Source organism: Pestalotiopsis fici (genome assembly GCF_000516985.1).
Source record: "Pestalotiopsis fici W106-1 unplaced genomic scaffold PFICI_Scf_2, whole genome shotgun sequence".
NCBI classification, from domain to species: domain Eukaryota; kingdom Fungi; phylum Ascomycota; class Sordariomycetes; order Amphisphaeriales; family Sporocadaceae; genus Pestalotiopsis; species Pestalotiopsis fici.
In genome coordinates this window covers 3,001,013-3,018,888 of record NW_006917092.1, presented here as the reverse complement: position 1 = coordinate 3,018,888, position 17,876 = coordinate 3,001,013, and the positions used below count along the sequence as shown (strand labels likewise).

The 17,876-nt window shown below is 48.7% G+C and overlaps 3 protein-coding genes across 3 annotated transcripts; 1 reads left to right on the top strand and 2 right to left on the bottom strand.

The window, feature by feature from the left end:
* Window positions 1-386: 386 nt before the first annotated feature.
* PFICI_03100 (uncharacterized protein) lies at window positions 387-1,199 on the top strand (the record flags this gene model as incomplete). The annotated part of the gene is made up of 1 exon (XM_007831681.1): window positions 387-1,199. The coding sequence occupies one exon, from the start codon at window positions 387-389 to the stop codon at window positions 1,197-1,199; it is 813 nt and encodes a 270-aa protein (XP_007829872.1).
* A 601-nt stretch (window positions 1,200-1,800) lies between these two features.
* PFICI_03099 (uncharacterized protein) lies at window positions 1,801-3,247 on the bottom strand (the record flags this gene model as incomplete). Its single annotated transcript, XM_007831680.1, has 2 exons — window positions 1,801-2,833; window positions 2,889-3,247. The coding sequence occupies 2 exons, from the start codon at window positions 3,245-3,247 to the stop codon at window positions 1,801-1,803; spliced, it is 1,392 nt and encodes a 463-aa protein (XP_007829871.1).
* A 7,567-nt stretch (window positions 3,248-10,814) lies between these two features.
* Window positions 10,815-11,704, bottom strand: PFICI_03098 (uncharacterized protein; the record flags this gene model as incomplete). Its single annotated transcript, XM_007831679.1, has 3 exons — window positions 10,815-11,311; window positions 11,374-11,583; window positions 11,671-11,704. The coding sequence occupies 3 exons, from the start codon at window positions 11,702-11,704 to the stop codon at window positions 10,815-10,817; spliced, it is 741 nt and encodes a 246-aa protein (XP_007829870.1).
* Window positions 11,705-17,876: the final 6,172 nt, after the last annotated feature.

The window sequence follows — 17,876 nt, the reverse complement described above, 5'->3', positions numbered from 1 at the left end:
GGGCAACTATAGTGGTTCCTGTCCTGGTGGGCTGGTTGCTGCTTGTCCTCAATATTGTATAGTGCCGAACTTACATCCAAAGCCAGGCAAGCAGTTACATTGACTGGAAACTTTTACTTCTTGCAAGTCAGATTTGGTATCTTCAGCTACTCCAAGAATTATTCAATCACTATACCGAGAATTCATTTGCAAGGTGGCAATATCTTTGGAGAGATCATACTCAAAGCATATTTAGACCACTTCTCCGACCAGATCTACCCCTCCATCACCCCTCACCACCGAAACATTGAATAACGACGAACTCCACCAATTGTATAAGACCTTGACGTATATCCTTCCAAACGAAGAAAGAGCAATTGCAAGACGGAGGAAAGGAAGAAGCAAATATGCCAGTCGCAAACCTCTTAGCCGGCAAGACGGCCATCATCACGGGCGGAACAACGGGCATCGGCCGAGCCATTGCGCTCGAGTACGTGAGACAGGGGGCCAACGTGGTGGTCAACCACCTGGACCTGCCGCGCGACCGACCACACCTGGAATCGCTCCTGTCGGAAGCGGCGGCCATCAAGAGCCAGAACCCGGACGCGGCGGGCACCCTCGACCACCTCCCGGGCGACGTGACGGACCCGGAGACGGGCAAGGCGCTGGCGGAGCGCGCGGCGGCCCTCTTTGGCGGCCGCCTCGACATTTGCGTCTCCAACGCCGGCGTGTGCCAGTTTGCCGAGTTCCTGACCCTGGAGCCGGACCTCTTCTCCCGGACGGTGCGGACCAACCTGGACGGAGCCTTTTACGTGGTGCAGGCCGCCGCGCGACAAATGGCCTCGCAGTCCCCGCCCGGCGGTTCCATCATCGGCGTATCGTCCATCTCGGCGCTCGTGGGCGGCGGTCTGCAGACGCACTACACGCCCACCAAGGCCGGCGTGCTCAGCCTGATGCAGAGCACCGCCGTGGCGCTGGGCCAGTACAAGATCCGCTGCAATGCCCTGCTGCCCGGCACCATTCGCACCCAGCTCAATGATGAGGATTTGGCCGACGACGCCAAGCGGACGTACATGGAGGGCCGAATTCCCCTCGGCCGCACCGGCGACACCAAGGATCTCGCGGGTCCTGCCGTCTTCCTTGCCTGCGAGGAGCTTAGTGGTTATGTGACGGGTGCACAACTTTTGGTGGACGGTGGTTTGTTTGTGAATCTGCAGTAGAAGGGATGACGCGGGTATATAAGCGGTTGTGTTAGCGAACGGATAAGACAGTTCATTAATTGACTGCAACTACGATTGTCCAGTTTGTATTCAAGGTTGGCTATGAGAGCTGTGACTAATTCAAAGAATTGGGACGAGTCATCATGGTGGAAGGTCAACCTGAATTACAGTCAAATGACAGTCGTCTCAGATCACGACAAGAGTACAATAGTGAAAGTGGTAATTTAGATTTCTTTAATGTTTGGTTGCATTGAGGGATATCTCTATGGACAAGTAAAACAAACGCTCCCAACTCCCAGATTTCGCACTCGATGAATAATTTTGTAAAGCCTGAGCCGAAAGAGACAAAAACGCCGCCCAATGATTTATTCCCATCTCAATGTCTGTTCGGCCAAGGAGCGACCAGTATGCCGTGCCTGTATAAAAAGTCATCCCTCAAAGGAGGGAAGGGTCGAAAATGCCCTGGTTTATCATATCTCTATGATCTATAAGGGTGTATAGTGAAAAATGTTATGAAATGAATAAAATGGTTGCAATATTCGAACGAAGATTGGAAAAGGAAAAGCGTTCGTAAGCTCGTGATATCGTAGAATGAAGAGGCTTATGCCGTGAGTGTCAAGGCGCGCTCTTCGGCAGGGCTCAGCACGGCGCAATCGCTGTTGTCGAGGAGCCAGTTGGGCAGATCGGTCAGTCTGGGCTTGGAGGCCCTGTTGAAAGCCTCGAGAGGCAAGGTGTTCTTGGCAGCCTTCTTCTCCATCTCGCGCTTGAGACCAAAGTTGACAGCGTCCAACACAGAGTTGACAGTGTTTCGGGGCTTGTAGGCAGGCTCGGTACCCTCCTGGTAGATACCGGTCTTGACTAGAATGCTGTACCAGTCGTTCTCGGCCTTGGCGTTGTACTGATTCGTACCCCGGATGTCACTCTCGGGGGTGTCACCAACAAAGTACACGGTCTCAGGGGGCGAGTCCAGGTTGTGCTCGTTCTTGCGCCATCTCCTCAGCAGGCGGGTAGCAAACTCAAAGGTGCCAATCTGGGGCTTGCCAAAGGCGTGGGTAGTCAATGTCTTGCCCTTGGTGACCTCCTTGAAAGTGTACTCGACAATGCCGCGGAGGGCGCCCATACCCAGACGAGGGTCATTGTGGGCAGCAGACCAGAGAACATCGCTGTGGGAGAAGTAGATCGGGGGGCCCTCGTCAAAGGTCTCGGATGTGGTACCGAGACGACCACCCTTGGACATGGCAACGTCAAGGATGATCTGGAGATCACCAGCCCAGTCGCGGGAGTCAGCGAAAACGAAAACCGCGTCAATGGTTACATTGCTAAAGTCACGTTCTCTAGAGTTGGCGAGCTCCTCGGGAGTGAGCTTGCGGAAGGGCGTGGTTGCGCTGTTGTGCTTGATGATATCGCCAGGGGTCACGACATCCTTGAAGCCATAAGACTCGGCAACCTGGCGACACTTTTCACCCTCACCACCGACAACCAAAACGGTGCCGTACTTGGTGGCCATTTCCGACATGGGAGTGTGTCCGCAGATGAACTGTGCTGGAGAAATGTCGATCTCCATCTGCTTCGACAAGTCCTTGCAGCGCTCAGCCTCAGACTTGCCTCCACCGTTGGTCAAAAAGATGTAAGGGCTGATTGTTTGTTAGCATAACCACGCTATTGATTCTTCCAAGCGCGAGGACTTACATCTTGATGCCATATTCATTCTGGCCATTGAGAACTTTCATAGCCTCGACGGCTTCGGGGATAGCCCGACCACCTCGAATGAGCACACCATCGATATCGAAAGCAAAAGCGAAGCTGTCTGCTACTAGATCACCGGGAGGGGAAATAGGTTCGGATGGTGGTGTTGAGGGCGTAGCACTCTGTGTCGGGCTTAATGTGGGCACTGAGCCGTCTGATGAAGAGACGGAGGGCGACTCGTTGTGTGACTCGGAATCGTGGAGGCTGTCGACCAGATCCTTCTGGGCGTGCTCAATTTCATCGACGAAGCTGCCTCGGTGGAAAGAGGGCTTTCCGTCGCCTTGGGGAATTTCGAGAGACATGGTTGAGGGTTTATTGAGTTTGGGTAAGGAACGAACTCTACACGCGATTGAAAAGCAAAAAAAGTTGTTGGAGTTGAGGACGGTCGAGATATAATTCGTCAAGTTGGGTCTCGATTATGGGAACTGGAGAAGAAAGGTCTTCAATTTCCCATGGGGATTACCTGGGGGATTGCCATATATTTATGTTCATTTCTCGAAAGACAGACGGGTGAAGAGACGGAGTGGGACGAGGATGTGGATAACAGAAATGTGGGTACACGTTGATGGGAATCGATTGATGACATTGTAGTGTACGGAAGTACAATGCTATAGTCACCCTTGACAAGAAGCCGCATGTATGAATGATGTGAGATCAACGTACAACTGATTGATCATGGCCGCAACCAAGGTGGCTTGCAGGGCCGGCGTGTGGGTCCAACTGGTGGGGCGGTCGAATCAGCTTGGCATCATGGCAACGTTGTGGTAGTCATCGGCCGGATTGCGTTGGCGATTGACTACCCGGTGTTTTCATCACTGGTGAACTAAGCCGTTACCCACCTAGTACAACCACCACCAAGCCACGAGCATGATGGCGACAGGACAGGCAGTCAGGGTCCCTGTGGGTGGGTCGAGGCTGTCCTGCGTGCTTTACGCATCCTGGTATGAGGCAATCTAGGTGGGAGGCCGTCCGACCAACGACACATGAGCTTTTATCCCTCGAGTGCTCGACTACTCGATGATCGAGACATACCTGGTAGTCCCGTGCATGGACGGCATTCTTAGCCTGTCGCTATCTTCGCTTGATGTTTCATTTTCAATTCTCGACAGACAGTAATAGCCGATATATCCTCCGATATGTATTCGTCCAAGGGCTGAGGGATCGAGTCGGTAAGCCTGTGGTATGATAACATATTCAATGTCGCCCAGACAGGAATTGATCAGTCTGGTCCTCTCAAAGGTGCATGCTTGGCATTAATAGACCTGAATTCTACCAAGGCTTTGGTATGTTGGTTCAAAGATGACTGGCTTGCAAAGTTCCACAGATTTGTTCCTTGACAGGGGCAAGGCATTAAAGAGGGTAATACTCCAGTCTACAATACGCGAATACTATCTCCAGGTACTCTGTACCATGGCATACCACTCACTACATACAGACTGCTGCTACACTGCATCTCGAAGTCTAGCAACGTACGGAATATCTGCGGACTTGTCCAGTGCGGTATCATTGACTACCACAAATAGCGCAAATTCTCTTGATTCGTAAATATTTGCATTTCATACTTCTGATTCGGTATCTAGGAGCCGTTCATCCGTTCAACTGCATTCATCCGTTCAACTGCATTCATCTGTGCAAAATCTCAAACCAACTACGGCAGTTGACTGTTGGAATTTCACGCCGCACAAATTTCCAATAAAATTACATGGTCAGTCTCGACAATGTGCGTGAATAGCCGGGCCAGTTTACCATCTCGGTTAGTGGATTCGACTATTGTTGTTACGGAGTGTAGATAATGGTCTGGACACACATTCAAAGTGGGCGATGACGAAGTGTATCGCATTCATCACTTACACGCGGGTGGGTCCTTGTACCCCCTAAGCCACAGGCCCAAGCCCAATGGGGACATTACGGCATCGAGGGTCGGCGAGGCCAGCCTATGGATTCAGCAGAAAGTACTACTGATAAGCATTTTGCCTACAATGACGACACACGGCGACTTTGTGAAAAAATTCTCTGAATCGCGCAACAAGGTTTGATTCTAGGTCAGCCAGGATCATTCGTATTCATGTATGTTCTATTTTGTTGTTGTGGCACTTGAAAAACAAAATGTATCTGATATATTCGAATTGTGAATATCACGGATCTTCTTGCACCACTATATCAATTGGTACGCCAGCACATGCGCATGACTGAGGTCGATCCCCCAGATATTACTCGGTCAATACACTAGCACTGTCGTGCTCCATAACACTCAATATAGTACACATCACTAAATGTGCTTTCTTGTATTCCTGGACTGAAAAAAAAAGTACCTCTTCTTCATCTACACTATTCCGTATTTTGCCCTCGCTCACCACAAATTTGGTATGCCTTGGCTCGTTGATCAGTCGGATTGAATTTTTCCCTCCTGCATGTGCTTGTTTGCCTTGTTCAGGGGACGGCACCAATGGGACACTTTGGAGAGATTACACCAAGCGAAATCGATGCTTGTTGGCCGAGCTGCGTCTGCTTGGCTGCATTCTGGTGTTTTCAGGTTAGGCCGACAGCATATCGCAGGGACCCCGACGAGGCATGTAGTCGAAGCGGGGGGGGCGGCGGGGGGCGGGCGCAGGAAGGAGAAATGACGTCAAGCGTCACTGAAAAGCGGAACCTTTGGCGGGGTTCTAAAAGAGAACGCGGACCCGCTTCAGGTTGGCTTGGCTGTGGCTGTTTGACCGCTGCACTTTGCGCAAAATAACCTTATAATTGGTCGCTGATAGGGCGTTTTCTAGTTGCACAACGCCCTGGAAGCACAAGTTAGTGGAAGGTCTCAAATGCCCCCGGGCAAGTGCACCCTTCGGCCCGCAAGCGTGTAACCACGGTCCCAGCACACTGGGCAACCAAATGGAAGCAAGGAAGGGAACTGAACTGCAACCCCTCCAACCTCCCTCCTCTACCCCTCCATTGTGCGTGTTTTTTTTCTCCCCTCCAACAAGCAGCTTTGCGAATTTTGACCCATGCTCATCAAAGTTATCTTGGCACACGGAAGTTTGCGTGTATACATTTCCTCCTCATCAAATATTCCCGTAGTCATGTCGGCGAGTATACTCGATCAGGACCTCGAAAGGACCTCGAACGGCGCTTCAAATCTTGAGTGTCAGGTAGACGACCTGACCTAGCCACCAGATCATCAAGGATGTATTCGTTTCACTTGCTCCTCTCTTCCTGTATATTGGCCATCCCGAGCTTCGCGACATCCGCTGCATAGCCGCGGTAAGAGAGATGCGCAAGAGACGACCCCGGATTTCCAAGAATCCGTCTGCGCTTGGCCTGAACTAAACTTGCAAGCAGGGACCCTGGAAACCCTACCGAAGTTCTCATCATGCCCTGATTGCATTGGTTGTCCATGCAGAGTCGACTCATGTGGTGTACTACTGGTGAGGCAGTGGGCAGCTTTGTTTGTTTCGTCCATCGCTCTGTCCAATTACTACTGCCACCACGGTAGATCTCGGTAATCTATTCTGGCCATCATGGCTCATGGGAAGCTTGCCACGCCTGCCAGTTGCTTGGCTGCTTGGCTGCTAGGCTGCTATTTTAAAATATCGCTCTTGGAAAGCAATCGCTAGACATATGACTAGATGGTTTTGACTCGGACTTGTCGCTATCACCAATCGCTCGACCGATCAGTGAACATCTTCATCTCTTCTGGACCGCACAAGGCAAACCTACATCCACCATCGGGCAAATGATAATCACCTACCTGATTCATTGCTCGGCATTACTGCTGTCGATGAATCTGGGGTAATTCTCCAGAACGCGGAGACGACAGATCGCATGCTGCAACCTGATACACTATATGTACGGAGAAGTACGAATGTAGTCTACACTACGTGCTGTACAGAGTACACACTATGCCACTATACCCACAAAATATCCACTCAGAACACTGCTTCTTTCGTCTCTCGACTCAGACAGATGCAACCACTACAGAGACCAACTCGAACCACCAAAAGTAGCGGTATCTTTAGAAATGCGACCAGAAGCAATAATTCAACATCAATCAAACAATCATCACATATCACATCATCATCATCATTTCCGGTCGTTATGGTGCATTTCACTATGTCAGGCCTTGATGACGCCGGCCTGCCTTATCTACACTTTCCAAAGTGGTCAACCACCTGTCAGCAGCAGCAGTCAGCTTGACATGAATTTCTTTCTGACCTTCTGACCAATCATTTAGCCCTGTTCGTACAGCGTGTCAACACACCCTGAAGGCATGTGAAAATAAGGGGACCCTCGCGCTGTTCCTACACTACACACAATATGCAGTGTTGCTGCTCGATGACGGATTCGGGATGTGATACCCATGGCAGAGCTGCAGTCAACCCGAAAACCGCATGCAAGAAGGTCTTCATTTGGTTACCATTGCACGACCGTCAATATGTATCTGGTGCTTGCGTCCTGTAATTTATTTACAACGAGAGCCGTTCTTTGCGAAACCATCCACGACAGAGACAATAATGGTTGATTTGGGGGTTACATTACGGCTTGCTTCTTTAGGGCTACCGTACCATGTACCGCTTACCCAATAGCCACGCTGTCGATTATAGGGCAGTCAATAGTTTGCAAGGCATGTTTTGGGTGCCAAAGGTGCCACACCCGATGGCTCACACAGCATTTATCCCGCAGAGCCGCCACTTTCCTTAACCAGGGTGAGATCATCGTGGTAAGCCCCCCAAACAGACAACTGTGCAACGTCACCCTGCTCGGCTCAATGAGGCCTGGTAGCAACTGCAACTGCGTTTTCAGGGCGCCCAAACATCCTCGAGGGTTGTCGGCGCTTTTCTGCAATGCCGCTTCATCTCAGAGGCAGCATCTCACAGACAAGATCTTTGCCGGCCAAGCATCCATTCCGAGCCCGGCCATTCGTGGGTTAGGGCTCGCACTTTTACCCTTGCTCAGAATTTTTATTCCCTTCCTTTTCTTTTTCGTGCTTCTTTCCCGCTCAAACCTAGCTGCATACAGGAATACTTGGCAGCAGTTTGTTTGGCACCTAGGACGTCAAACAAACACAGCCGACTTGTGAAGGCACTCGAGGCACTCGAGGTACTCAGAAAAACGTCAGGCCTTGCGCTCGCAGCTCTCATCGGCCCTTCTTTAACTTAGCTCAAAGTGCCCCAAACTGGACTCCACTGCCACGGCAGTAACATCATAGATACTCTACGCAATCTCGATCGAGAAAATACCAGAATGCCAAAATGCCATGCTACAGAAAACAAGTGCCGCTAAATTGACAAAACCGTCGCCGGGATCAACAGTCAATCACCACCCCGTGCGCGCTATGTGTCCACAATTAAAAGGCCCATAACGGTCCGAGAAAATGGAGTATCCATGAACCTCTAGAGTTTAGACACCAAGTGGCCTCCGAAGAGCTCTCGATCTTGAGGATCTGCTGTTACTGCACAAGGTGGACTCAAACCGGTTTTGGTACCATAACTGAAGCCAGGCAACAGACATTACACTTCCAATAGCATACCGGGATGCTCTCACCCGGACAGGCTGCGACTGGTCATCGCATGCAAGCTTGATCCTACAGTCTCACTTTCGCATTATACTCATGCACAGACCTCCAACTATACCATGTACGACAACAACTCATTGATAGATCAATCGTACCACTACATCTACAAAACCAAAGTCGACGGCTGGCTGGACTCGAAGACTATGGGCGCAATCGTTGTAGATCGCCTTGACCGTATCAGTCAACAATCGAGTGTGCAACTGTAGATTCTCGTAGGGGAAGTTTGGCGACATGAGGCATGAAGATGCGTGCTCGACACTCGGGACTTTACCGTCGCTTTCCTGTATCACAACAGCCCAAGCTTCTACCAATATTCTTTCTCCAAAATATGGTTTCATCAGCGAGCTTTGCATATGGGAATATTACAAAGATCCGACAAGACTGATATGAGTGGTTGTATATTGTTCACGCTGCCGCTCGCCGACAGAACTCAACTCACCGGCTCGGGGGCTCAGCTCCACCGTCAAATGTTGAATGCCATCATACTACAGCACTGAGCCGAACCCGACGCATGGCGTCAATAGGTGTATTCACCCACAATAATCACCCTCCGCTTGCCCCTTGCTTACGAACACGTCCACTTTTTTTTTTCTCCTTCCTGCAACCCTCCAGCTTGGGATCCGTGTGGAGCTATTGCATCCATTCTGTTCACGTCTCACCCGTCGCTGCCAGCTACCCGACAACCCGATAATGCCGTCGATCCTTGTTTTCATCATGAGGTCAGCCTTCAAATGCGACTGTCGGATCCGTGAGACAAGCAGCCGTGTCTCCACCCAATCCGGGCCCACCGCGGACCTTTGTGACATGTTCCACGATGAGCCGCAGGCCGGCTCCCGGTTCACTTGTGTGACGAAATCGTATTAGATAGCACGGTCACGGTTCCGAAAACAGTGGGTTCTTTCTTAACCGTCGCAATCCCGACGGATCGAGACTGAGAGTGTAAATACAGAGGGAGGCATCAGTAGGGAAAAGGGGCAACGTACGCGTGATATGCTAGTACGACTCCTCAATCTACACATCCTTACTCGAATATCAATATGCGGATCACATTCATCCCTCCATGTGATGGACCTCATCGACCCCTCGATAACTCACTTGCTAACAATTGATAATGAATAGTTATGCCCGACGGTATGCGCTGGTTCACCAATATCTGGCAATGTGGGCGTTGATACATAATATCTTATGTACAATGCTCATCAGTCTTGGGCGACGTTCCACTTTACTCCGTCCCCATGATCAGGTTCTATTGGGGGCCCGATTCTTCTAGCAGCTTGTTGATTCGTCATTGACACGGTGTCCCACTGATATGACGATTGACGCGGTGACTGAGTTGCAAATGAGTCCTACATGCATCAACCGATTCTCCTCTGACTTTTGTACCCCCAATCTTCCGGAGAAATATCCCGAGTACTCATAGCGATTTCACCATCTGTCCACAAATGGTAAAGTTTCAGATTGAGGGTCTCATTGATGATACCTTGAGTGCTAATATGGTGGTAAGGGGCGGCTTATGGACGATTGAGTAAATGCAATAACCACGAGCGCAGTTATGATCAAATCTGTCCCGCGCAGAGTCGACCTCCTATCACCCAAGTTGTGTTCCCTTTCCATTTCCAGTCAACTATGGGGGAAAACATATGTTATGAAATCATCATTGCAGGTACCAACAAACCAAGGACACTACATCAGATTTCCCTTTCCTTTGTGAACAACCATGACTGCGAGGAAGCTCAACTTGCCCATGAGATATCTCAGTTCCTTGGGACGCGTGTCGGTGCGTTCCGATCGTGGCGTGCGTGTCTTCACGATATGGGGGAAGCACTGCTCCATGCTCGTGTAAATCCATGACTTGTGCACTGCTGTATTCAGCAGCATGAATAACATGGTAAGTTTACCTATACAAGACATATGATGCTCTTTTCATTGTACCGTGGGAACTCGACTACATAAATCTCAATGGTGAGTTGAGATGCGTCCAGTCTGTTCATGATACCATTATCTTGCCCCGTCCTTTGAGCATACAATTTCATCTTTCAAGCCGACACCCTTGAGGATCGAGTACACTTTGTGTACCTAGTAGTTTTCTTTCGGTATTTCACAGGGCCACATCTGGCGCACCGTGGTTGAGTCACGAGTATCTCATAATCAGTGGCAATAATGCTCCGTCGTCATGCAATTGGCCCAGAGATTAGTCTTCAGGTATCCTCCATGTATATATTCTCAAAGCACACGGATATTGAGAAGAGTTAAACACTGTATTATAATAAATTTATCATGCGCATCGAAGCTAAAGTTTTTTCGCCCTACCGCCGCCGCCGCTGCTGCTCTGGCTTGTACTGTTGCGTCTGGAACCACTGATCATATTGCTTCAGCTGCTGCCTCGACTGCTCCCGCTGCATTCTCACACTGTCATCCTCGAGCAGCCACATCCTGACCAAGTTTGCCTTTTCCACATCCAAGATGTGTCGGCTCGCGCGCAGACGACCCTCGAGGTACTTTAAATGAGCCAGGCACTCGTCCCAAGGAATCAAGGGGGCGGGTCGGAACATGTGCTCGTCATGCGGGGGCAGAAGCCACCAGTTGATGACATTCCAGACTTCGGGCAGAGGTTCGGCACTGCTGTTTCTGCTGCTGCTGCTGCTGCTGCTGAAAAAGTCCTGCAGAGCCTTGCCAAGCGGCTCTAAGCTGCTCAGGACTCGTTGTCTGTCGGGTTTTTCGTAGGACGAGTTCCAAAGATTGATCAACAACTTGCTCAGGTACTCGAAGCGCGGCGGATTTATCCGTGGGTTGTGGTGATCCACTAAAGTGAACGCTGGTTAATAACTGATCTACCAAGGGTTGAGTGAGGGGGATATAACATACAATGAGAGGCGTCTCTGGCAATTTCGTCAAACCGAATGGTGGACACGGGCCGCAATCCCAGGACCTGTGGGTGAGCGATCCAGTCGTCTGTAAGCCGGAACACGACCTGCCATGCGAGCTGAGACGACGTGTAGGGTACCATGGGGTCTGCCTCTGTTCCCAGCTGAAAGACGATGAGCTGGATCAGTGAGGTAAAGGTTTCACAAGTGACTGCAAAATCCCTCTCTGGTATCAGTAATGCCAAAAGGAAAAGAAAAATACGGGCAACACAATTAATGACCCTGGGTGTTTACGTACCGTGATGGCGGTCTTTGTCTCCGTATTCTGACATGAGTGTTTCTATGTTTCTACCAAAAAAGTGCACAAGAGTCCGTTCGGGTTCTCCAGAGACATGAAGCGTTCAATGTCTTGATAGTCAATGTAACAGAAATCTATAACCTTTTGCTGCAGCTGGGAGATCAGCAAAGACGACTCTGAAGCCAATGGTGAGTCATCTTGCTGGGTGAATGTAGACATCATGTCCGCAGGCCGGTTACGCGTTCGGTAGGGCATCCTTCTGAGTTGCTGGTTTTCACGGATCTCGAGGTGCTATTTTTCAGTCATTGACGCTGCAGATGGGGCAAGAATACTTTATGAGATAGGATCGTTTTAGTGAAATTCAGGTATGCTAGCCATATATTTGAATACTTCTTACGACTGTGATTTGAAGCCTTTTCGCCACCTGTGATAACATCAGAGCTTGGATGCCATTCACTAGATGGGCCTAAGAGCTACGAATACATAAGATGCGGCGAAAAGGTGGTTTGATTCTCTTTTTCTCTGATTAAATTCAGTAGTAAAGAAAACTGAATTATAATCGCTTCCTAGTTGTGAGGTGAATCATAATTTGGAATTCAATATGGGCTTGGGCTTGGTCTACAAAGCCCCCTTAGCAATATTAAACTCCTTTAGGAAGCATAAACCCGTTTCAATGGGCAAGATACAATGAAGTGTCCTATGAATAGATAATGTTCCTTTGCCTTTACGCTGTAAACAGTCGTCGAGAGTAAATTATCGCAGTGAATCATGTTCAGACGCCAGAATGGGCAATCAGTCGTTGAACTTCTTGGCTTTGATAATTGCTCACTAGAGACACACCGCGATTGAAGTTCCCTCGCAGCTCATGGCTTGCCACTTGAGTTGCCGTATGTCAAAGCCTTGGACCTACGCGGCATGTACATTGAGCTCCCGGATCTTTATGAAGTTCAGTTCCAATCGTTGGTTGTCGAGCATTTTAATATTCTCGAGCAAAAGGAGCTGGCACAACACATTACATTCCCCGCGGCGAACCTGCTTCCACCTTCCGCTCAACCTCAGAAATTTCCTGGTCTGCTACCAAAATAGCCCGTGGACCAGACCGATCGCATCACTGATTGACATTTCAAAATCGACATTATCCTAAAAGGGTAGACATCCGTAGAACCGCTGACCAAGTCTTTGTAGACACAGTTGTTGCTATTGTTGGACGCCACAGCCAGTTTGGAAGCCAGAGACCGCTTTTACAGCATTGCCAAATCTCTCTGGCCTGTAGTGCTCGATACTCCAGGCTTCAATTGAGAGGCCGACCTGGTGTCGCGACTGGAGAGGTTCACGGAAGCGCTTCGCGATTCGTTGCACGATGCGTCGTATGTCGACCGGGATGTACCTCTTGTCCGCGCGGACGCCACCTCCGTGCTGGGCAAGGCATCCGAAGAGGTGTATAATTTTGTGCATCGCTCATTAAGCGTCTCGTACCTCGCGATGCATAACCTCATGAAGTCTGCGTTTGACACACAATCGGGGGCCCTAGGACTACCCAAGAACCAAGTGCCGACTGCCGGCTCCTATACTGGGCAGTTTATCGTGCCTTTGGAGACGGAACACTAGTAGAGGTTGAAGTCTAACTCTTAGGCACAGCAGGCACAAGAGGCACAGGAGGACCACTCAGACTCATAGACAATTGATAATCATCGACCCCTCAGTGAGATGGCCAAACTGTTTTCGCATCTAGTCACCACTTATGGTGCAGATCGAATTTGTTTCTCCCCGTTCAGCAACGTATGTCAGGATAAGCAATGTCTAAAGCTTCCACTTCTGCAGATCTGCAGACTCTATATACGCAGACCATTGCGGTAGGCATGAGTTTCTATCTCGCAATTTTATTTGTTTAAAGATGCATGCGTGCTTGAGTTCTGGCTCCTCGCCCACTTTGAACCTTGAGGGGTAAGCCAGTGGTTTCGCTGGCATGTGAAATAAGAACATACGGCCACCCAACATGTTAGAATCGCGGCTTAAATTGACTCGTTGCCATAGATTGTTCAGAACACATCCCGGACACATATGCCGCTGATGGAAAAGGTATGTGTTTTTGGCTGCCTGCTGCTCTTCTCCTCTTCCGATTATCAGGTCCTTGAAGCATAGCCAATAGTTGCTTCGTATCACTACACCTTTCGAAAACCAACCCGCATTTGATTGGGTCAAGTAATGAGTAAAATGATACGTAACGGCCCACCGTTGCAGTCGCTAATGTAACGAGGCCATCCGCGTTAGCCTGCTGAAACCCCAACTTTTTATGCCACATCGAAGCCCGACTATGCAGCCATCCTCAGTTATTCTCCCTGTCGAGCTCCTTCCGCCTCGCATATAGAAAATACGGAATCCTTTGGCGTCACTTAAGTTGCTCAGCGCAGACAAATTTGGAACGGTTGACTATGATTCACCCCGACCGGCCTGCAAAGATGGAAGTCACGCATACCCAAGAACGTCATAACTTCGTTGTCGTGCACGAAATCTGCCCTGACAGACCTTATTTAGAGATGAAAGTCCCAGACAACGTCGCACTAGTGACCTGGGTAGAGTTCCATGCCACGATGCATGATCAAGGTGAAACGGGAAACATGTGTCAGCAACTGCGCCTTGTATTGACCTGGAATTTAGAATGGATGGACAATGAGCCAGAGCACGAACATGAAGTACCGTTATATACCTTTATCGAAAGTTCTGTAAGGAGACCTTTTAGTCGCAATGACCTGCGGCTATTCGAAGAGCTCCGGAACCATGGAGCTGACCCCAGTTTCTATCCCCACACTGCGAGATGGGAGCTGGAAATATGCCCTATAGAGCGGCGGTTATAGATGGAAGAACTCAAGCCTGGAGATATTTTACAGCTTATACTAAAAGCCTTTTTCCTAGGATGGGTTAACTGTGTAAAGTGCGCTAGGATAAGCATCGGCTATTTGCCTAAAAAAAATGCTAATACTAATTTTGTGGTTGCGGAAGAGGATTTACAAGAGAAAGATATTAATAATTTAGATCTACCACCTCTTAATAGCAGCCGCTAGGAAATCCGGCTATTTGTCGTCGAGCCTGGAAAACCAGGAGATCAGCTCCATTGCGAATTTATAAGCCACTCACTTATAAACGCGCCTTAATTCGAGGCTTTATTATACTACTGGCAAGGCACGGGTGGGAGATCGATAATATATATTAAAAATATAATTGCTGGCTTTGACGAGACGCACCATTCGAAAAAGGTCTCTTTAAACGTAATAAATGCTTTACAAAAGTTACGTTTTAAGGACCAAAGCAGAATCTTTTGGATTAATTAGCTATGAATTAACTAAAATAATAATAATAAAAGAGCATCTCAAGTTAGCATAATAGGAGAGATATATTTAATGGCCTCTCAAATCCATATCTAGTTGGGAAATGGTACCCTCAGAACTGATTTAGCCATCAGTCTCATCCGGGATGTATATAATCAACAATTCGGATCATATGCTGGCGGTAAAGCATGCGACTGCAACGGCACGGCGCATGCACTCCCCTCCAGTGATCTTGCGGAGAGCCTGGCCCGCCACAACATCGACCCAAAATGTTCTCTGGAGGTACTGCGACGGATCTGGGTACTACACTTATCGGAAATGGATAAAGATAACCGCGTTAGCGAGCGGCCCGATTTACTGGACTCCATGGCAAGCCTGTTTTTACGCCCTTGGTTCCAGCGTGTCTGGGTTTTATAAGAGGCTTTAGGTGCTCGAAGTGCTTGGGTGTATTGCGGCAAGCATAGCGCCCTATGGGAGGAACTGTTAGCTGTCAGTGGCTGGGTAGACGAGGAGGATGCTTACCACTCCGGAAAGGTAACTATGCCATCCATCTGGTTCAATTCTGCTATAGGGCACTAGAAAAGGAACCCCACTGGTTATCCTATTAGTGGGGAGAGCCGGCTACCATTTCTAGACGTCTTTCTCTATAGACTTAATATAAAAGCGACCGACCCACGTGATTATATTTTTGCTTTGCTTCCATTCGGGAACGATATTAGCGATTTATAATCTTTATTATCTCTTATATAATTATTTTACATAAAGTCCGTAGGTTAAGTCTTTGCAGACTTCACGAGGTGGTGGATGATTACGCATAGATCTTTATCCATTCTATCGGCCATTACTCGTAGCTAACGCGGCAGGACCTGGCGACAATTTTATGATGACTCAGGCCCACGCCTCGCACACTACGCTACGTTGGCAACATCCTTGCCGACGTGGGCTATCGGTATTGACGGATAGAGGAATTGGGACGACCGCTGGACCCTGGATCCCCATTTCAGCAAGCATTTTGACTTTCGGGCATCTGGTGATTCCATTCCTAAGCAAGATTTATTAAAATTCGATTTGCTTTCTAGATCAAACCTCCTTATTATTCATGGCTTTAAAGTCATAAATATTCAAACTCTATTATATTTTAAATTCGATCCTAATTTTGAAACGCCACTTGACCCTTCTCTTGAGGAAATGTTATCGGTCTTCCTTAGACTTTTGGATCCAGCAGGTCATTACAGGTTGACAAGCAAGGGCCATTATTTCGGACGCAAAGTCGAATTCCCGCCGCAGATTCGGTCGAGATCATAGGGGACATACTGGTGCCGCCAGTACATGGATCACTGGACTGCGCATTGGAGTGACTATTACCACAGCCCTCCTCCAAGGCCTCTGCCGGCCTACAGACTTGTGTCCCCGTCGTCAGAGACTGGTGATTACATTGCGTGCCAGTCAAAAATAATACCCCGCTGCATCGACCCATTCTTCTTTATCTCGTCGAACAAAATAGTCGGGCTGTGTCCCCGACCCGCCAAGCAAGGTGATATTATCGCTGTGCTATATGGAGCCAAAGTGCCATATTTGCTGCGACCAGTAAGCAACAGTAGCCAGTCAGCAAAAACGGGCCCCGGGGCCTCCCTGCAGAAGTATGAGTTTATTAGTGAATGTTACGTTAAAGGTATTATGCGTAGAGAGTATTTCGAGCAGCAAGTCGACCGTGGAAGACGACCAGATGTTTTCACTCTTGTTTAATATTACTTATATATAGTAATAGAATGTCATCGTGGAACTTTAATGCCTTTCTCAAATTTTGATTTCTAAGAATAAACTTCATTGAAGGTTCTCTTGCTTCGTATCGCTCTGAAACCCAGTGTCTTGGTCTTCCGTGCCCGAAATTGCATCAGCTGCCGGGATTGGCACTTATTCGGCCTCCTTCATAATGCCAGATTTCAATAGCACAACGATGCCTGTGGCCGTTGGCGCCTACTTGATCATGCCTTACATAGTAGGAACTTGGGGTGTGAAGATAAATGGATATTTTGTAGAGGGCTGCGACCAATTTCTCAGCGGGCCTCTTCTTATTTACAGACTGGTGAAAGCTGTGCGTGTGGAAATCACCATGCCTACAGCCAAAACGATGCTTTCTCACTAACAGTAACCAGATATCACAATCACAGTGGCTACTCTCCTCTGGAACAAATTAGGCAGCATCTGGTCGTTCTACGCGTCTGCGGCAGTGCTCAAAACTGTGATGATGTGGTCGCCAGTTGTGAAATTTTTCAACAGCAAATCTTTTAATGTTTTGAATGTTGGGTCATGGTTGTCCGTCAAGGTTTGTTGGAATATTGTTACGTGCTAGTACCCCCATCATGGTACCAGTACTGGCACCCCCAGCGAGCTCGGCTTTCCCGCCTTCTTCTTTTACAACCCACTTACGGTAGCACAGCAGCCATTTATAGATTGACAAGATTCGCTTAATTACCATTTTCGAGGCTTAGCTGCTATGTATATTCATTCATTCTTTTTGCCACTATTCAAATTTTTTGCTCGTTTTTCGTGTACCAGTGACTTCCAGGCACCGCTGGGGCCTGACACTAATCGTGCACGCAAGAACAATCGATAATGGAAACCAAATCTTTCGTAGTGCAGCGATAAGACCCCACCATTGAATAATCAGGAGGTCAAGTTCCATATTTTGCTCATTGGTGACCCGTTTAATTGTGGATTATGCCAATTGTTTGCATTTTCACTGTGTATCATCCAGTGAGTCCCAACTATAGTCTTGGGTCAAGGTGTTTATATTTAGCAAAGCCTAGAACTCTAATTTACTCCGCGAGGTAAAAAGATAGATGAATCGGATCGGTTTCCTGAGAGCTCTCTTCAATC